The sequence below is a fragment of the Trachypithecus francoisi genome, unplaced genomic scaffold (genome assembly GCF_009764315.1).
Source record: "Trachypithecus francoisi isolate TF-2019V2 unplaced genomic scaffold, Tfra_2.0 Lachesis_group8, whole genome shotgun sequence".
Classification (NCBI taxonomy): domain Eukaryota; kingdom Metazoa; phylum Chordata; class Mammalia; order Primates; family Cercopithecidae; genus Trachypithecus; species Trachypithecus francoisi.
The window spans coordinates 147,016-167,652 of record NW_022681473.1 but is presented as its reverse complement, the minus strand read 5'-3'; the positions used below and the strand labels follow the sequence as shown (position 1 = coordinate 167,652).

The following is a 20,637-nucleotide window of genomic DNA, read 5'->3' as shown; positions in this document are numbered from 1 at the left end:
AACCCAACTGAGTTTGAAAGGTCGTATCCTAGGAAAACACAACTTAAGCTTCATCAGTCCACCAACCTCAAAGTAGGGACTTCAAGGCCATGGCTCCAACTTTGCCAATTAAGGATTTGCCTGGCCGGGCGCGGTGGCTCAAGCCTGTAATCCCAGCACTTTGGGAGGCCGAGACGGGCAGATCACGAGGTCAGGAGATCGAGACCATCCTGGCTAACACGGTGAAACCCCGTCTCTACTAAAAATACAAAAACTAGCCGGGCGAGATGGCGGGCGCCTGTAGTCCCAGCTACTGGGGAGGCTGAGGCAGGAGAATGGCGTAAACCCGGGAGGCGGAGCTTGCAGTGAGCTGAGATCCGGCCACTGCACTCCAGCCTGGGCGACAGAGCGAGACTCCGCCTCAAAAAAAAAAAAAAAAAGGATTTGCCTTCCTTACACCCCTGGTAAAGTTCCCTTTGACGGAGCCTGAGCTGCTTGCAGTTTAGCGCTGCCCAGTTCATCAATTGCTGCTGGTTCGAATAAACTTTAAAAAAATTTCCTGGGCTTTTGTTTATATTTTAACACAAGTAAGAAGATTATAGGGTGATATTTTACAGAATTGAAAGAAAAAAACCTAGAATTTTATATGCAGCCAAATTGTTACTCAAAGCTCAGAGGATAATAAAGCTATTTCCAGAAAGCCTCAGAATGTGTCTCTCCCTCACGTCTACGTTGAAAATATTCTTGAAGAAGGACGTCAAAAAACAAAAAAATAGAAAAAACAGAAATCCAGGAAATGCTGCAGGCCACAGGAGAAGTCTGGTGACCCAATGTGTTTGTGAAATCTGTTATTAGCAACAAATCACTGCCAATAAAAAGGTAACGCAAAGGGCAAAGATGAGGGAAAATACAGTTGTGCGAAACCTGACGATCTAGACAATGCCATCAGGAAGGGAGTGAGAGAGCCAAGGGATGTGGGAAGTTTGCCAAAGGGTGCATGGTGCTGGGAGTTCCAGGTGTGGCAGGTCCAGGAAGCGAACAGGGGCAGCTGCAGAGTGTGGGTCTTAAGACCACCATCACAGGAACTCACTCGCACACTGTGTGCCCACTGCTGTAGGGGAGAAGAGACAACGTCTTTCTTTCCTTCATAGGTTCTTAGTTGAGACAGTCTCCTGAAAATAAAAGTGAGATTAACACAAGAAAAAACAACAGCAGCTTATGGATGCCTGCCGTACCTGCCTCGCGGGAGAGGCCTCAGGTTAAAGGTATTTCTCTCTCTCTGCAATGGCTTAGGAGCCTTACTTCAGTAGTATTTTAACATGAGTCATCAATCCTATGGGAGAAGACAAAGGCAGTAAAATATGGGGAGGAACATTTACGGGAAGGGCCTGGATTCTCCCTGTCTCTGAGGGTTTGTGCAAGTGTCTTCAGGTGCGAAAGGCAGAGAGGAGGCCAGGAAGACCTTAGTCTTTGTACCTCGCTGTCCTGCCACCAGGCAAGCAGAGAGGGGCCGAGCATTGCCCTGTGTTTTAAGTTTCGTCACCTCAGCAACGCCCAGTATTTTAGGGTGTTTTGGTTTGTTTCATCACGTGCAGCAATTCTTGGCACTGCAGGAGCAGAGAGCTGTGAGGCCTTTCTTCCCTCACAGGGCCACAGCGACACTCTTATGACTACACACAGCTAACAAGGGAAAAGCAGAACACATTTACTGAGCCAAAGTTTTACATGACACAGAAGACCCAGAGACCCAGGGAAACCCTTTTTATGTTTAGATTAGATGAAGCATGGGCAGCTGTGTAGAAATGGGAACAATCCAGTGGGAAGGCGGAGGGACAGACCCAGCAAGGCTGCCCAGAGCCTTCTCAGCACCCGCTGCAAAGCTCCTTCCTCCCTCCCACGCATGGGGGCAGGACCCTTGGAAGGAAGGCCTCCCAGGGAAAAGGGACAGAGTGATCTTCTAGGTTCTACGGCCTGCTCTGGGAGACACGAGTTCTATTTTCTATGACTCACCATGGGGAAAAGGAATTCTGGTTTCTGTGATTCACACTGGGGAGAAAATGGGGCAGGAAATAGGAGGGAAGGAGAAGGCCAGAGAGGCTTTGCTTCTGAGGCCCTTAATGGCCCCAGACCCAAGTACTCAGCAGGCCAAGGTCACGTTTGGAGCCCCAGCAACAAGAAGGAGGCACTCAGTAAGTTTCGTTGTGCCAGGCGTGGTGGGAGGAGAGCCTGAGGCCAGGAGTTTGAGAGCAGCCTCGGCAACAGCAAAACTCCATCTTAAAAAAAAATGTGTGTGTGTGTGTGTGTGTGTGTATATACGTGTGTGTGTGTATGTATTTGTTGAATGAATCAATATACACTTTTAGAAAAGTTATAAAAGAAAAAATCTCTCATGAAAATCACCAAAAGAAAAAAACCCCCAAAAGTAGGTCAAATAGAAAATATAAAAACTGTGGCAGGAATATGTCCTTGTCGAAGAATTATTATAATAAATATGAATTAAAAGACAGAGATTTAATTAGAGATACATTTTAAGAAAAGACCCAGAAATATGGAAATGTTTTTTGAAACTGAATTTGGGTGATTCTAGGCGATTCCTGACGGAATCGATAGGCAATCCTCCCCCAACGGAGATAACACCCCAGGCCTGAAAGCAGCTCCGTGTCCAGCCATGAAACGTAAACAGGCAACATGGAGGGAGAAGACAGCGAGGGTGAGGGTCAGCAGGAGCCACAGGCAGCAGAAACTCCGGGTGCTGGAATTCCCAGGCGATAAACCAGCTGTGCTCGCTATGTTTTTGGAAACGAAAGGTAAACATGAGGATTTTTTCCAAGGAATGAGAAATGGATACGGTGATGCAATAAGAAGAACCGGTTTGGTCTTCAGTCCTGGTTCTGCAGAGCCCCTAACACTCTTGTGACTCCGAGGCAATGGGGAGTAAAGGCAGAGCCTCTCTCAACCACACCTGGGTTTTCACTGAAGAAGAGGCCTTTGGGAAGGGGCTCTGGTTGCCAGGTGATTCGGGGGCTGGAACTTTCAGCCCCACCCTCAGCCCGTGGACTGAGTCAGTCTCTAGGGGAATGATTTAAGCAGTCGTCCCTACATAATGAGGCCTCCATAGAAAACCCTAATCAGCAGAGTTCCAAGAACTTAGATGTTGGAAGCTCTAACTCATCGTGTTTAGGTGTAGCCGACACTCGATTTGGTTTGGTTTAACCCCCACGTGGGTGTTAAAATCCTGACAAAAAGCAAGAATGTGTTCACCCTAGAAGTCCGGAGTGGTGGTCTTCTTGGGAAGGGAGGGGTCATGACTGGGCAGGAACAGGCAGGCACCTTCTGGGGGATGGGCAATGCACCATTTTGACTCGGGTGGTAGTTTTTTACTTTTATGTTTTATACATTTTGCTGTAAATTTATTAAATTTCACAATAGGGAAACGTTAAAAGTATATGCACCCAGCAACACGGATTTTATACACACCAGGCAACCACAAATAGAAATGCTGGGAGACGTGGGGTCAGCAGTAATCATATTTCTGAAATCACCAAAATTCTGCCAGGAAAAGATATGGAGAGCCTGTGAGGCCAAGGCTAAGATCTCCAGTGAGGGTGAGACTAAGCTGAGGACCTGCAGATGACCACTGCAATGGCCATCTGCGTCAGCCAGGACAGGCTGCATTAGGCTGCATAACAAATAGCCCCACATAATGACATCCCGTGCACACTCCACCCCACCAGGGAGGACTCTGCTCCCCACCCCCATGCAGAGGCCCAGGTGAAATCGCACCTCGACACGTGTCTCCATGGCCACTAAGGCGAAAGAAGGAGCTCCACGGGAAGACGCAGCCCTGCCGTCTGCCCAGAGGAGAGCCGAAGGTATCTAGTGAACAGAACTGATGCACACCACATCCAGACACCTGCGAGGTACTTGGAAGACTGCCCTTCCTGCAAGCAAAACGCACCCGCTTCCTCCAAGGCAACCATCCCGGTGTCCTCCAGCTACATGAAGGTCAAACGTACACAAGTTGCTGCATTCAGCCTAGCTGTGTCTCCTCCCAAGCCGGAGGGCTCTGAGTTAAAAAGATGAAGGTTTGGCCGGGCGCGGTGGCTCAAGCCTGTAATCCCAGCACTTTGGGAGGCCGAGACGGGTGGATCACGAGGTCAGGAGATCGAGACCATCCTGGCTAACAGGGTGAAACCCCGTCTCTACTAAAAATACAAAAAAACTAGCCGGGCGAGGTGGCGGGCGCCTGTAGTCCCAGCTACTCGGGAGGCTGAGGCAGGAGAATGGCGTGAACCCGGGAGGCGGAGCTTGCAGTGAGCTGAGATCCGGCCACTGCACTCCAGTCCGGGCGACAGAGCGAGACTCCGCCTCAAAAAAAAAAAAAAAAAAAAAAAAAAAAAAAGATGAAGGTTTGCTGCCCACGCCTCCCGTATTCAACCAAGGAGCAGGGACAGGGGCTTCCAGGGTCTGGTTTGGAAGGGGAAGAAGGCAGACCCCAGCAGTCAGGCTCTGCAGTGGCTCCAAGGTCCCAGCAGGTGGCTGGGGGAGGACCCCAATCCCGGGGAGCAACTTCCTGGAAGAGATGTGGGCTGTGGTCAGTGGAGGGGACACCTCCCATCCCCACAGTCCTCTGTGGCCCCACCAGGGTGGGTGCTGGAGAGCTGAGTGGCTTCCTCAGCTCCCTTCTTGCCTGTAGCGACCTGGGGGGCCCAAGGGCTACTTTGAATCTCAGGCTGTCACAGCCTTTGGATCCAGCCTGCGTTTTTAGGACAGTGCAACTCTTTCAGATCTTTGATCAACTATTTTTTTCTTTTTCTTTTTTTTTTTGAGGCAGGTGTCGCACGCGTCCGTGTGAGGAGACCACCAGCCGGCTTTGTGTGATCAATGAAGCTTTTTAATCACCTGGGTGCAGGCGGGCCGAGTTCGAAAAATGAGTCAGCAAGGGGAGATGGGGTGGGGCACTTTTGTAGGATTTGGGTGGGTTGTGGAAGAGTACAGTCAAAGGGCGTTCGTTGTTCTCCCGCGGGCAGGGGCAGGGGCCACAAGGTGCTCGGTGGGGAGCTTCCGAGACTCCCTGTCCAGGAGAAGGAATGGCACAAGGTAGTGTCAGCAGTTAAGGCAGGAACCAACCATTTTCACTTCTTCTGTGGTTCTTCAGTTGCCTCAGGCCATCTGGATGTATAGTCCAGGCTTGGGCTCAGAGGCCTGACCGCAGGGGCCTGCCCAGGCGGGACGTGACTGATCGCCACTCAGTGCAGCCTCAACCTCCTGGGCTCAAGCCATCCTCCCACCTCAGTCTCCCAAGTGGGTGGGACCACAGGCATGCACCACCGCCACTGGCTATGTTTTCATACTTTCTGTAGAGACCGGGTCTCACCATGTTGCCCAGGCTGGTCATGAACTCCTGGGCTCAAGTGATCCGTCCGCCTCAGCTTCCCAAAGTGCTGGGATTACAGGCGTGAGCCACGGCACCCGGCATAAATCAGCTCTTTAAACTTCCGTCTGATTTGGTCAGGTCCCTGTGCCGAGTCACACCCGCTCCTCCTGCCTGCTCTTGGCTTCGCTGCATTTCTTTCCTTGGTCGTCCTCAGCTCCCACTGCCCCCCTCCCTCTAAAATCTCTCCCCACAAAATGCGGCATCAGGTCAGGCTGAAGAGCCTGAGTCACAGCCTTAGTCTTTTTTTCTTAGAGCATTTGGTGCAATAAAAGCGCTTTCCTGGGCCATTCCCTTGGCCAGACCCTACCTGGAGACGTTGCGAGCTCCTCGGGGTTTTCAGCAGTGGGAGCGGTGGCATGCTCTTGATTCCATCCTAGCCGCAAATGCTGAAATTTTCACTCAAGGGTCTCTGCAATCTTCCCTTCTATGGTCAGGATGGAAAGGCAGTTGCCTCTTTTAACCCACAAAGTTCCCCTTGGGTTTTCTTGGTTTCCTTTCACTCCTGCTCACCCACCAACCAGTTCTCTCCTGAACTCATGATGTCAAAACCCGCATCCGGCCGCAGGCAGCACCCACAGAACATTCACTGCCCAGCCTCAAAGTCCGGGACTCACATTGATTAGGTTCTTGCTCTCCTTCCAAACACCTCAGGGGTCACTGCCCCCACCATATCCTCCCTGCTCTGCCTGGCCCGGGCAGCACTGCTCCCAGTTAGCCAGGATGAGCCAGGCTGTGCAGTGGTTATGAACAGCCCCACCCTCAGCCGCTGACTCCCTCCAGTGTGGGCCGGTGGCAGGTGTGGGGTCTGTGGTCTGTGCATCGTCCTTGCCCAGCCACCCAGGTTGGGGAGCCCCTAGCATGTGCTGCCAGGCCTCTGAGGTGGGAATGGGAGGTGGAGTCACGCCTGATCTCTTGGTGCCACCTCTTATGCCCACAACATCGCACTGGCCACCTCAAGTGACAAGTTCATGCCAAGCTGCAAGGGGGTGGGGAAGAAAGATTCCAGGAAGAAAGAATCCAGGAAGAAAAATTCCAGGAAGAAAAATTCCAGGAAGAAAGCCGAGGCTTGGGGAACAGCACTGATGGGCCTCCCAGTGCACCTGAGGCACTGCTGTGGGGTGTGTGCCTGTGAAGAGGGCGGGGCTGCACTTGGGAGCCAGGGCAGGGGAGTCGCTGCCCTGGGGAGCAGCAGCTGCATTAGAGCAAGAAGGTCAGGGCACCCCTCACGGGGCTGTTCAAACGGAGGCGCAAGGAAGGGGCCTTTCACCCTCGTTCTGACCCAGGGCTTCTCTGAATCCGTCCTGACCATCGGCAGGCATTGGGAAGCTGGCCCAGCAGCTCCCGGAAGGCACCCTCTAACTGCAGCTCCAAAGGGGTTTTTCTGCTGCAGCTCCCACCACAGCTGCTGAAGAAAGGGCTTGGGAAGGAAGGAGCTGTGGCCATCCTGAGATGCAACCTCATTCTCCACACTGAGCCTCCAGAAAGACAGAGCGTCCACTTACTGAGACGACTTCAGATTGCTTTTGTGGAAGATAAATGCTCAAATATGTTGTGGGAAGTCAGGGACCCCAAAGGGAGGGACCGGCTGAAGCCGCGGCCGAAGAACGTAAATTGTGAAGATTCCATGGACATTTATTAGTTCCCAAAATTAATACTTTTATAATTTCTTACGCCTGTCTTTACTGCAATCTCTGAACATAAATTGTGAAGATTTCATGGACACTTATCACTTCCCCAGTCAATAGCCTTGTGATTTCCTATGCCTGTCTTTACTTTAATCTCTTAATCCCGTCATCTTCTTTGTAAACTGAGGAGGATGCATGTCGCCTCAGGACCCTGTGACGATTGCGTTAAATGCACAAATTGTTTGTAGAGCATGTGTGTTTGAACAATATGAAATCTGGGCATCTTGAAAAAAGAACAGGATAACAGCAATCTTCAGGGAACACCAGAGATAAAGACTTCTGGCCGCTGGTGAGCCGGATGGAACAGAGTCGCATTTCTCCTCTTTCAAAAGCAAATAGGAGAAATATCGCTGATTCTTTTTCTCAGCAAGGAACATCCCTGAGAAAGAGAGTGCGCCCCTGAGGGCAGGCCTATAAACTGCCCCCTTGGAAGCCTGTCGCGCTGTCTTTTATGGTTGAAGCCGAAGGGATGAAATAAGCCCCGGTCTCCTGTAGCGCTCCCAGGCTTATTAGGACGAGGAAATTCCTGCCTAATAAATTGTGGTCAGACAGGCTGTCTGCTCTCAAACCCTGTCTCCTGATAAGATGTTATCAATGACAATGCGTGTCCGAAACTTCATTAGCAATTTTAATTTCGCCCCGTCCTGTGGTCCTGTGATCTCGCCCTGCCTCCACTTGCTCTGTGATATTTTATTACCTTGTGAAGTGTGTGATCTCTGTGACCCACACCCTATTCGTGCACTGCCTCCCCTTTTGAAAATCGCTAATAAAAACTTGCTGGTTTTACGTCACGGATCCTGCCGACATGTGATGTCTGCCCTGGACACCCAGCTTTAAATTTCTCTCTCTTGTGCTCTTTCCCTTTATTTCTCAAACCAGCCAAGACACCTAGGAAATAGAAAAGAACCCATGTAACCATCGCGAGTGGGTTCTCCCGACACAAATAATCTTTATTTCTCTGTGAATTAAAACTCCAATTTAAGCATTAGCTGGGCATGCTGGTGTGTTACTTGGGAGTTCTAGCTACTCAGGAGGCTGAGGCGGGAGGATGGCTTGAGCCCAGGAGGTGGAGGCTGCAGTGATCTGTGATGGTGCCACTGCACTTCAGCCTGGGTGACAGAGTGAGACCCTGTTTCAAACAAAGAAACAAAATCCACAAAACAAAACAAGAAACCCCTCTATTCCTTACTCCATTTTTTGGCAGTGAAGAGACCCCATGGAGACTTGCTTTTTCCTTAAAATGCTAAGTCACAAAATTCTAGAGCCTGACTGTGAGAAACAAACTCACTTGTCCAAACCCAAGAATGGGTTTAGAAACCTGGAAAACAGCAAAAGTGAGACTTTTAACAATGGTCTTGCGAGATCAGGCATCGGATGGGCAGGCCCATGCAGTACAGAACAAGCCATTTATCTCCCAGTGCGCAGGCTCCTCCCCCGGTTCCTCATAGGCCGAGTCCTGTGGGGTCACTGTCTTCCTATTGGTTGTTGGGCAGGAGCTTTAGGTGTTTCCTTTAGGGTCATCCTGCTGCATTTTGTTGCAGCCCACAATGCATTGCAATCCCAGTCAGCTCAGGGGCTCCTTGTGTATTTGACTTATGACCTAAGCAGCTGGGCAGGCGGATACGGACACACGAACCGAGCTATTTTGCAAGCTAGTAAACTTTCATCTTAGACTAAACTTCCTTGATTTGCGTGAGGGCAACTAAGTGGAGGGAGAAGGGGAGGGACAGGGAGACTGACAAGAAGGAATCAGCTATCCAAGCAGGGGCCTAGTATATCCTGTTTCTTCTGTAGTTTGCTGACCTAAGCTGATTTAAGGCACTTTGTCTTGGAAATGGACCACTGTATACATTATTTCCTTCACTTACTTAGAAAGGAAGAAGATAGGCCAGGCGTGCTGGCTCACGCCTGTAATCCCAGCACTTTGGGAGGCTGAGGTGGGTGGATCACGAGGTCAGGAGATCGAGACCATCCTGGCTAACACAGTAAAACCTCATCTCTACTAAAAATACAAAAAATTAGCCAGGCGTGGTGGTGGGCGCCTGTCGTCCCAGTTACTTGGGAGGCTGAGGCAGGAGAATGGTGTGAACTCAGAAGGCAGAGGTTGCAGTGAGCTGAGATCACGCCACTGCACTCCAGCCCGGGTGACAGAGCGAGACTCCGTCTCAAAAAAAAAAAAAAGTTTTATTGATTTAATTTTAATTACTTGTTTTTAGAGGCAGGATCTCTGTCATCCACGCTGGAGTGCAGTGGCACCATCACAGCTCATGGCAGCCTCAACCACTGGCCTCAAGCGATCCTCCTGCCTTGGCCTCCCAGTGCTAGGATTACAGGAGTGAGCCACCATGCCTGGCCAGCAATCTACTTAAACAAATATATCCAAAATACTACCTCACCATATCGTCAACAAAATATACTACTGATGAAATAGTGACATTTTACAGGCCGGGCGCGGTGGCTCAAGCCTGTAATCCCAGCACTTTGGGAGGCCGAGACGGGCGGATCACGAGGTCAGGAGATCGAGACCATCCTGGCTAACATGGTGAAACCCCATCTCTACTAAAAAATACAAAAAAACTAGCCGGGCGACATGGCGGGCGCCTGTAGTCCCAGCTGCTTGGGAGGCTGAGGCAGGAGAATGGCGTAAACCCAGGAGGCGGAGCTTGCAGTGAGCTGAGACCCGGCCACTGCACTCCAGCCTGGGCGGCAGAGCGAGACTCCGTCTCAAAAAAAAAAAAAAAAAAAAAAAAGAAATAGTGACATTTTACAAAGAAATTTTTTTCTCACCAAATCTTCAAAATCCAGCATGAGCTTTGTACTCGCAGCAGTTTGAGAATGGAACTGGCCACTTTCCAAGGGTGGCCACAGGGAGCTCCCCAGAGTGTAGCAGCCAGGCCGGAGGCTGCACAGAGGTGCAGGAGCGGAGGAGGCACAGGCAACCCCAGAGTCCGGTCTGAGATGGCACAGGGAGCAGGTCTCTGGTGGCCTTGACAAGACGACAGAATCCAGGATAGGGTGGGGAGGGGACGGACCCTGGGCACTTCAGAGAGCAGAGCAGGGGAAACAGGAGCCCCCACCTAGGGAGAGCTGGAGAGGGGGGCTCCTCTCCGGGAACCCCAATCAAGACAGGCCCCACGTGACTCCCACTTCCTCCTGGAGGGTGCGGGGGCCTCTTCTGAGGTGAGTTTGGTTTCTGATTTTTTCAAGGGAAACTTTTCAGCACGTTGTCCTTGGCCAGATGCCACAGGAGCCGCTGACCCAGTGACCTCACCTTGCTCTGCTCAGACTGCACTCCTGTCCACGGGGCGCTGAGGCAGGAGGAGGAAAGTGCTGTAATCTCAGTAAGTTCTTGGCCAATGGGGCCCTAGAGCCCTGCCCTGGCCCCATGGGGTGTGGCCCTGAGTCCAGGAACCCCCCACCCCTCATGTCCCCTCAACCTCTGTGATGTTTTATAAAGCAAAGGGGCCCCGGAAGGAGGAAGGAGGGGGTCACGCATGTCAGCCCTGAGCACTGAAGCTGCCCCCACAGGTCCTGGAATCCTCCCTGTATCCCAAGACAGCCTCCTCTTCAGTCAGTGCTTCCCGCAGTCCCCGGTCCTGGGCCTGGAGGGCTGCTTGGGGCAGGCAGCAATGGCCACTGGGTCTCTGACCTGCAGCAGGAGACACAGGGAGGCTTGGGCCTCTGAACCCACATGGAGCAGAACTGTAGCCCCAAGAAAGGGAAGATTTCAGCAGAGGAGGCCTGTGACAAGAGAGGTGAGGGCTTGAGGGGCCCCCTGTGGGGCCTGGAGTGTGGAGGCCCATCGGGGGCCTGGCAGGGACCCTGAACCAATACAGTGAGGTCCTGCAACTGCTGGCTAAGGTGAGGAGGCTCCCAGGTCTAGTAAAGTTCACAGGGGCCTCTGACACCCCTACAAGAGGAAGCTGGAGCTACATGACGCTGTCCTGCTGGGGTCCTGGAGAGAAGGCTCCTTATCCGACAGTGCATCCGCCTGCCCTGAATGCATAACTTCACGTTCAGAAATTTGTTACCCCCCTCCTCAGACCTCACACAATTCACAAATTTCCAAGCAGGAAACAAACTTCTAAGAAAGCAGAACCCCTGAGTCCAGCGGGTCAAGGAGCCTGAGAAGACAGCGAAGACCTGTCAGAGACAGTACCCCAGCGTCCAGACGTCACTCCACAAATGGTCATGTAAGAGAGCAGGAACCTCACTTCCCAAGCCTTCTTCACCACCAAAAACATCGGCTTCCCGGAAACCTGAGACATGATCAAGGAGGAGCACTGTGTGAAGTCAGCCATGACCCACATCCGCAGCGAGACCTCCGTGCCCGACCATGTCGTCTGGTCCCTGTTCAACACCCTCTTCATGAACCCCTGCTGCCTGGGCTTCATAGCGTTCGCCTACTCCGTGAAGGTGCGTGTGGCCCCAGGGGATGCTCAGAGGGTCAGTGAGCCTGGGGCTCCACCTGCCCAGATGCTGCCTGGGGTGGGGACTTGTGTGTCCTTGTGAGTGTGAGTTTGTGTGCACCTCTGTCCCGTGTGTGCCCACGTCAGTAGCTTTGTCTGTGTGATCTGTGTGTGGGTGGCTTGGGGAATCTGCCTGGTGCAGGTCTAGGAGGAGGCTCCAGGAGGCTGGCTGGCTCAGAGTTTGTCCCCAGCGATCTACTAGCCCAGAGCAATTCTCCCTACAGCCCAATACCAGAAATGACACCCTCACCTTCCAGACTGGCACCCAGCTCTCCCAGAAAGTGAGAAGGGAACTCACAGGCGACTTCACCCCATGGTGGGGAGAACAGCCTGTGCTGGGGCCAAGGCAGAAGGAGGATGAGCCCCGAGGCCCCTGGAGAGTCAGCCTGAGTGAGGAAGGGGAGGGGGTGGTCCCTGATCTCAGAGTGGGGAGGAGCCAGGGGGGAGTGGGAGCCACAGCACATGGCTCTCAGCTGAGGGATCCTGGTCCCCTCACCATCTCTTCTCCTCCAGTCTAGGGACAGGAAGATGGTTGGCGACCTGACTGGAGCCCAGGCCTGTGCCTCCACCGCCAAGTGCCTGAACATCTGGGCCCTGACTGTGGGCATCCTTGTGACGACTGCACTCACCATCCTTTCACCAGTAGTTCTGTGATAATATTCCAAGCAATTTCTCAGATGACAAAGAATCTCCAAGGCCAGTAGTAGCGCCCAGGTACTCGCCATCCACTGCTGGTCCTGCCCCTGGAGCCGAGTCCTGTATCAGCCCTTTATCCTCACACACTTTTCCACAGTGGCATTCAATGAAGTGGAGGTGTTTCTGGTGCTGTGGAAGGCAGGATATAGTGTCAGGAAAAAAGGCTCAGATCTGCCTGAAAGTGTCCAGTGTTTAAGCTTCTATATAAGCCAAGAGGAAAGATGCCTTAGCAGTGAACGGAAAGCAGTGGACAGAAAGCAGCTGTTTGTTCCCTTCCTCCTCCAACCACCCGGCGTCAGAGATAAGAGAGCTCCTGGAGGCAGCAAGGTTCTGCTGCGTTTGAATCCCAAATCTCTTGCTCATACCTAAGCCGTTATATGAAGCCACAAAGAGGAGGAAAGAAGGAGACCCTCCTCTAGGAGGCTGACCAGGAGAAGGCTTTCTTTTTTTTTTTTCTTGACACGGAGTCTCGCTCTGTCGCCCAGGCTGGAGTGCAGTGACTCCATCTCGGCTCACTGCAAGCTCCGCCTCCCAGGTTTACGCCATTCTCCTGCCTCAGCCTCCCGAGTAGCTGGGACTACAGGCGCCCGCCACCTCGCCCGGCTAATTTTTTGTATTTTTTAGTAGAGACGCGGTTTCACCGTGTTAGCCAGGATGGTCTCGATCTCCTGACCTCGTGATCCGCCTGCCTCGGCCTCCGTAGTGCTGGGATTCCAGGCGTGAGCTGTTGCGCCCGGCCAGGAGAAAGCTTTTAAAGAAATCAAAGAAACCTTAACTCAGCCCCAGCTTTAGGGCTGCCTGATCTAACTAACCAAGCTTTGCTTCTTGTTTGTCCACGAGTGAAAGGGAGGCCACAGGGCTTCTAACTCAAGCCATAAGGTCACGGCATCGCCTGGCGGCGTACTTACCCAGGTTATTAGATTCTGTGGCACTTGGATGACCTCCTTGTTTTAAACAGTAGCTGCCGCTGCCCTACTGGTGCAGGAAGCCGATCAACTGACTTTAGAGACTGTGAATACCCTAAACACAGCTGCCTTGCTCCTCATCGCGTCAGTGCCGGGAATGTGGGCGGAGGATTACCTGGGGGTCGAGGCAAGAGACTGAAGGCACAGACTGTTTCAGTATAATAAAGAAAATAGAACAAGAACAGTTGTAATACAAATTAGATATAGAGATGATCATGAACATTATCAATCATAAGTATAAACATTATAATCATTGGCTTTTAATATTACTCTTTGTTGCATTACTAATATAACCAAGGAATAACGGGGGTTATAGGGTCAGGTGCTGAAGGGACATCATGAGAAGTGACCAAGAAGGCAAGAGATGAGCCCTCTGTCACGCCCGCATAAGGGCCGCGTGAGGGCTCCTTGGTCGAGCAGTAACGCCAGTGTCTGGGAAGACACCCGTTACTTAGCAGACTGTGAAAGGGAGTCTCCTTTGCTTGGAGGAGTCAGGGAACGCTCTGCTCCACCAGCTTCTTGTGGGAGGCTGGATATTACCAAGGCCTGCCCGCAGTCACCCGGAGGCCGAAACCCCTCCCTATGGTGCTGTGCTTCAACGGTCACGCTCCTTGTCCACTTTCATGTTCCTCCCGTACTCCTGGTTCCTCTTTGGAGTTCGTAGAAGATAGCGGTAGAAGACATAGTGAAAGTCTTAAAGTCTTTGATCTTTTTGATAAATGCATAGAAGAAAACGCTGACGTATGCTGCCTTCCCGCTCTGCTTCGGCTGCCTATAAGGGAAGGGCCCCCTGTCCCATGATCATGTGACTTGTCTGACCTTATCAATGACTTGGACGACTCACCCTCCTTACCCTAACTCCTTGTCTTGTATGCAGTAAATATCAGCGCCCAGCCATTCGGGGCCATTACTGGGTCTCCACATCTGGGTGTAGTGGTTCCCGGGCCCAGCTGTTTTCTCTTTATCTTTTTGTCTTGTGTCTTTATTTCTAACGATCTCTCATCTCCGCACACGGAGAGAACACCCGCCAAGCCCGTAGGGCTGGACCCTACACAGGACGTCCCTTTCATTGCTGTGAGGATGTGGTAAAGTGCTCTCAAGCCGGAAAGATTGAACAGATCGGCCCCTCGAGGACCCGGACATTGAATGTTTTACTGATGGAAGCAGTTTCGTACTAAAGGGAGTCTGCCGAGCTGGGTGTGCACTGCTGACTTTGGACTCAGTAGAAGAGGTGCAGTCTTTGCCTGCAGAAACCTCTGCTTAGAAGGCAGAGCTAATAGCTCTGACAAGAGCTCTCCCGCTAGCAAAAGACCAGAAGGCGAATGTTTACACAGATTCCAAATATGCTTCTGCCACTTTGCATGTTCATGAGGCTACTTACAAAGAATAAAAGACTTTTAACCACTGAAAGTAAAAAAATAAAGTATCAGGAAGAAATTAAAGTATAAGAAATAAGGTATAAACAATGACAACTCCACCTTCTAAAGAGGAAGCCTTAGCTGCACCTCTCCTCCCGGAGATCCCAAACTCCACTCCACATGAAAAGGCTTGGTTTGCCCAGAAAAATAAGAACTACATTGAAGGAAGATGGTTAAAATTCTCCAATGGGAGGCTAGCCATTCCTGAAGTGGTGGCCCCCAGATTTGTAAAACAGCTCCACCAAGGAACTCATTAAAAAATAAAAAAAAAAATAAAAAATTAAAGACATTATTAAGGCATCATTTCTTTTTTTTTTTTTTTTTGAGACGGAGTCTCGCTCTGTCGCCCGGGCTGGAGTGCAGTGACCGGATCTCAGCTCACTGCAAGCTCCGCCTCCCGGGTTCACGCCATTCTCCTGCCTCAGCCTCCTGAGTAGCTGGAACTACAGGCGCCCGCCACCTCGCCCGGCTAGTTTTTTGTATTTTTTTAGTAGAGACGAGGTTTCACTGTGTTAGCCAGGATGGTCTCGATCTCCTGACCTTGTGATCCGCCCGCCTCGGCCTCCCAAAGTGCTGGGATTACAGGCTTGAGCCACCGCGCCCGGCCAAGGCATCATTTCTATGTGCCATGGCTCACTGTTATTCTTCGAGCCATTTGTAAACAAATGGTGTTTAATTTGTGCTCAGAACAATCCACCACGAGGGCCTCTTTGGCCTCCGGGATTTCAGGAAACAGGAGCCAGGGGGCCATGCCCTGTGAAAAACTGCTTATGGACTTCCCCGAATTGCCTGAGAGGGGCTGTCAGTGCATGTTACGGTTCATTTACACCTTTCAGGATAGGTCAAAGCCTTCCCCACCTGGACAAAAAAGCCACTGGAAGTAACCAAGGTGTTGTTAAGAGACATTATTCCCAGATTTGGACTGCCTCTAACTCTAAGATCAGATAATGGACCAACATTTGTGGCTGAAATAGTTCAGGACTTAACCTGACTACTAAAAATAAAGTGGCAATTACATACCGCCTGCAGGCTGCAGAGCTCAGGCAAAGTGGAGGCATGAACCAGACACTCAAGCAGCTGCCGAAGAAATTCTGTCAAGATCCGGGCGCGGTGGCTCACACCTGTAATCCCAGCACTTTGGGAGGCCAAGACGGGTGGATCACAAGGTCAGGAGATCAAGACCATCCTGGCTAACACGGTGAAACCCTATCTCTACTAAAAAATACAAAAATTAGCTGGGCATTGTAGTGGGCGCCTGTAGTCCCAGCTACTAGGGAGCCTGAGGCAAGAGAATGGTGTCAACCTGGGAGGCGGAGGTTGCAGTGAGCAGAGGTTGCAGTGAGCGGAGGTTGCAGCGAGTGGACGTTGCAGTGAGCCAAGATCGCACCACTACACTCCGGCCTGGGCAACAGAGCGAGACTCTGTCTCAAAAAAAAAAAAAAAAAAAAAAAAAACAGAAGGAAAACGAGAAAATGGGTTGCGGTCTGGCAACCTGGTTATATCTTTACTCGGCTTATTTTTCCCTTGCCACAAAGTTTTCTTTACTGTCTTATTGGAAGATTGTTGTCCTAGATAGACTAATTCCCCTACTGGGCTTGTGAAGGCTTTTCCTCAGCAGGCTTAACCGCATCATAAAGTTGCAGGCAGTACTTCAAATCGTCACTAATAAGACAGCAAATATTGGCTGGGCGCGGTGGCTCAAGCCTGTAATCCCAGCACTTTGGGAGGCCGAGACGGGCGGATCACGAGGTCAGGAGATCGAGACCATCCTGGCTAACACAGTGAAACCCCGTCTCTACTAAAAATACAAAAACTAGCCGGGCGAGGTGGCGGGTGCCTGTAGTCCCAGCTACTCGGGAGGCTGAGGCAGGAGAATGGTGTAAACCCGGGAGGCGGAGCTTGCAGTGAGCTGAGATCTGGCCACTGCACTCCAGTCCGGGCGACAGAGCGAGACTCCGCCTCAAAAAAAAAAAAAAAAAAAAAAAAAAAAAAAAAGACAGCAAATACATCTGTGGACATGTATATTGTTGTGGACAAATACATTGCTGTGCCAGCAAGCTACAAAAATGAGAAATGCCATTTACCAAAATAGACTACCTCCTAGCCCAGGAAAAAGGAATATGTGGAAAGTGAAACCTGACAAATTGCTGCCTAGATATTGATGATAATAGAAAGGCCGTTATGGAAATAGCTGCAAGAATTAAATCAATAGCCCATCTTCCAGTTCAAACTTAGAAAAAGCAGTCTCCAGATTCTCTCTTTAGAGGCTAGTTTTCATTTTACGGAAAGTTCAAGACTTCAATAGGCGTTGTTCTGGCCATACTAGGAAGTTGCCTAACATCCCCTTGTCTCTTACCTCTCCTTGTCAGAAGCATTCAAGCAACTACAGAGGCAATAGCAGCTAGGCAAACTACCACTCAGCTAATGGCTTTGCATAAATATCAACCATTGCCCAAAGAAGAAAACCTGTCTCTTCATTCAGAATTAAGTAATATTGAGGCCTTCTAGTAAACTTCTTTTATAAAAGGCCTCAAAGGAGGGCGGATCATGAGGTCAGGAGATCGAGACCATCCTGGCTAACACGGTGAAACCTCGTCTCTACTAAAAATACAAAAACTAGCCGGGCGAGGTGGTGGCACCTGTAGTCCCAGCTACTCAGGAGACTGAGGCAGGAGAATGGCGTGAACCCGGGAGGCGGAGCTTGCAGTGAGCAGAGATCCGGCCACCGCACTCCAGCCTGGGCGACAGAGCGAGACTCTGTCTCAAATAATAATAATAGTAATAATGATAATAAAAGGCCTCAAAGAGGGGAAGGGAATGAGGCAGGAAATTAAATAAAAATAAAATGAAAAAGAAAGAGAAATAGGTTTTCCTATATTAGGCTGACCTGTCCCAGAGGCAGCAACAGACACAGGTCAGACCCAGGCAGAGTCTTTTTTTTTTTTTTTTTTTGAGACGGAGTCTCGCTCTGCCGCCCAGGCTGGAGTGCAGTGGCCGGATCTCAGCTCACTGCAAGCTTCGCCTCCCGGGTTCACGCCATTCTCCTGCCTCAGCCTCCCGAGTAGCTGGGACTACAGGCGCCCGCCACGTCGCCCGGCTAGTTTTTTTTTTTTTGTATTTTTAGTAGAGACGGGGTTTCACCATGTTAGCCAGGATGGTCTTGATCTTCTGACCTCGTGATCCGCCCGTCTCGGCCTCCCAAAGTGCTGGGATTACAGGCTTGAGCCACCGCGCCCGGCCGGCAGAGTCTTGATATTTTCTGCTGTACTCTGGAGACTCTCCCAGCACTCCCTCAACACAGGGAGAAGAAAAAAACAAATTTTCCTTAGTTTTGTGGAATGAGTTTATAGATTCCTGTTCTCTGTAACTAGTGACTTTAAGTATTCTGTTTTATCTAAGAAGTGTAACGATGGTCATGTGAAGCCTGAGCAGGCCTGAACTCCAGCTGCCTGGGCACCACAGTGAGGGTTACAGGATAAGCCCGTGCCCAGACAAGCCTAGATACGGACATCTGGGTTGCTTGGCAGCGGTCACGTGCAATCCTGTCTTTGTCCTGCCTCTGTATCCCGGCTTTCACACCACTGGAAGCTAGCCCTGCCCTTTTGTGAAGTGTGTATAAAAGTCAGATGCTGTCTTTGTTCTGGGCCCAGTCTTTGTACATAAGTCTGCTGGGCCTGAGTGTACTTAATAAAAGATTCTCCTGTTTTAACCTGAGGTCTCTCTCTCCTCCTCCTGAATCCCACAACAGTGCTGCTGCCACTTCACCTGGGGAGGGTCCTGTTGAGGGTCCAGAGTGTGGTTCTGAGACTGAGCAGAGTGGTCAGTCCCTGCCGTGCCCCTTCCGGCCTCTGTGCAGCTCTTACGGACGGGCGCGTGCTCATGTGCAGCTCCTGGGGCACTGTGGGTTGGCGGGACGCGGACCCTGAGAACTGCAGCACCTGGCGAGGACGGGAACCCCTCTCCTCCCCCTCGGGCACGCCCCTCACGGAGGCTTCCTGCCCTCCTCTGCCGCTCCCACCTCCTCTTCACCCACGAGGGGTCCCGATTTCTGCGTCTCCTGGGCCCCTCCCTGGGCAGGGGTTCAGCCTGAATCCAGGATGCTGTCTCTGAGGCTGGGAAACCTACCAGCAGGCCAGGGAGGGCCAGGGCACCCCATGCACCAAGGTCGCAGCTGGGAGTGTGCCAGCCACACTCAGGACAATTCTTCCTTGGAGGCCTCCCTGCCCCGACTGGGACTTAACCTCCTTCGGAAGAGGGGCCTGATGGCTCAGAGACGAAAAGATCCCAGGTGGAGAGTAGTTCCCTCCTAATGCAAGTGAGAGCAGCCCCCACAACGTTTGCCAGCAGAGTCCTCCAGATGTCTGGAAAGATGCTGTCCCCACAGGGAAAGAAGAGGAGGCCGACAGGGCTGCTCCCCAGCTCCCACCAGCCCAGGAGTCCACAGCAGAGCAGGCCACAGGTGACACCTCCATCACCACTCAGGACCTGGTCCCTCCAGACGCCAGCGAGTCTTCCGCCCCGGCCCATCCACTCAGTGAGGCTGGAGGCCCCAGGATCCTCACATCCCTCAGTCCTTCCCGAGGAGCTTGTGGCCGTGCACTTGGATCATGGGCCCTGAGGAAAGGGGCATCCCAGACATCTCAGGCCACGCTGGACACAGGGGACAGGCCAGGACCCTGACACAGAAAACATCACCCTGGCCACTGGCCCACGAGGGACACAGGGGGGCCAAGGGATCAGTGGGGCCCTGGTCTAGGGACCCCCCCAGGCATTTCCCATTCCCAAAATGTGTAGTTGGGAGAGATGGGGGTGGGCATAGCCCCTCGTGCCGTCAGTGGCCAGGTGGGCAGCAGCTATTGCATGGGAGATAGGCAGGTGGAGTCTCTGAAACTGCTTCCCCTCCCGCCCCAGCTGGGAGAGTCAACCGAAAACAACATCTCATCTGGGAAGGGACAGAAGTAAGTGGCACCCTCGGAGCCTGGTGGGTGCAGGGCCCTGGTCCCCGGTTGTCCTCCCTTTCCTTAGCAGTCTAGCCCCACAGGACCCACGGCCCCCGGCGGGTGGAGGGGATTGGTGCAGACCAACCCAGTGTAGCCCAGTGGCAGCTGACTCCACCGCCGGGTGGAGATCAAGTCGACCTGGAGCCTGGGAGGTGTGGACACTGATCTGGCAAATGCAGTCTTTTCTATTCTGTTGCCAAAGATGGACAGGGAACACCACGTGAGCCTGCGGCAGAACTGTGCACCACCAGCAGGGCCCTGTCAGACCCACTGAGTACGGGCAGGTGGTGGACCAGCAACAATGCCTCCTCCCAGCATGGAATCAGAGCACTCGGATGGAACAGGCAGGCTGCCCTGACCCGGGTCCTGCACCACTTTTTCCCAAGGCCTGTCCCTCTGTTCATGTCCAGGGCTGCAGTGAGAATCCCAGGGGACCAGAAGATGGAGGAGGCAGAATTCAGAGCCTGGTGCTCCATGCGTCAGCCGTGGGTGAGGGAGCAAGTAGGATCTCGATGGCACTGAACTCCAGCCGTTGAGGGGAGCTTCAGACCATGGTGTCCCCATGGCAGAGCCAGACGCAGAGGCCAGGCCATCCTGTGTTGCAGGGAGACAAGGCCCAGGACAGAATGCGAGTGGAGGCCTGGACATGGCTCCTTAGAACAAACTCTGTCCGGCAGAAGGCAGAGCACTTAGGCAGCTGGGCCTGAGGACTGACTCCTGCAAGTCGGCAGTTAGTATGAGACGTTAATATTTTACTACATGGTGGCCGGGCATGGTGGCTCATGCCTGAAATCCCAACACTTTGGGAGGTCGAGGCAGGCAGATCCCAAGGTCAGGAGTTCGAGACAAGCCTGGCCAATATGGTGAAACTCCATCTCTACCAAAAATACAAAAATAAGCCATGGTGGCAGCGCCTGGCGTCCCAGTTACTTGGGAGGCTGAGGCAGGAGAATCACTTGAACATGGGAGGTGGAGGTTGCAGTGAGCC

At 52.0% G+C, this 20,637-nt stretch overlaps 1 protein-coding gene and 1 long non-coding RNA gene across 6 annotated transcripts; one reads left to right on the top strand and one right to left on the bottom strand.

Moving 5' to 3' along the window:
- Positions 1-627: 627 nt before the first annotated feature.
- LOC117080995 lies at positions 628-20,533 on the bottom strand. 5 transcript variants are annotated; one of them, XR_004436044.1, is made up of 7 exons: positions 18,891-20,533; positions 18,415-18,547; positions 15,670-15,784; positions 13,175-13,379; positions 12,200-12,395; positions 9,889-11,360; positions 8,014-8,210 (listed from the first exon to the last, which is right to left on the bottom strand). It is a non-coding gene; the product is annotated as an uncharacterized LOC117080995 (long non-coding RNA). The 5 variants fall into 5 exon arrangements; XR_004436045.1 differs by lacking the exon at positions 15,670-15,784 and having other exon boundaries at positions 9,889-10,750; positions 11,261-11,360; XR_004436043.1 differs by lacking the exons at positions 8,014-8,210; positions 15,670-15,784 and adding an exon at positions 628-1,151.
- LOC117080993 (interferon-induced transmembrane protein 3-like) lies at positions 11,330-12,250 on the top strand. The gene is made up of 2 exons (XM_033206521.1): positions 11,330-11,517; positions 12,084-12,250. The coding sequence occupies exons 1-2, from the start codon at positions 11,368-11,370 to the stop codon at positions 12,222-12,224; spliced, it is 291 nt and encodes a 96-aa protein (XP_033062412.1). The 5' UTR covers positions 11,330-11,367; the 3' UTR covers positions 12,225-12,250.
- Positions 20,534-20,637: the final 104 nt, after the last annotated feature.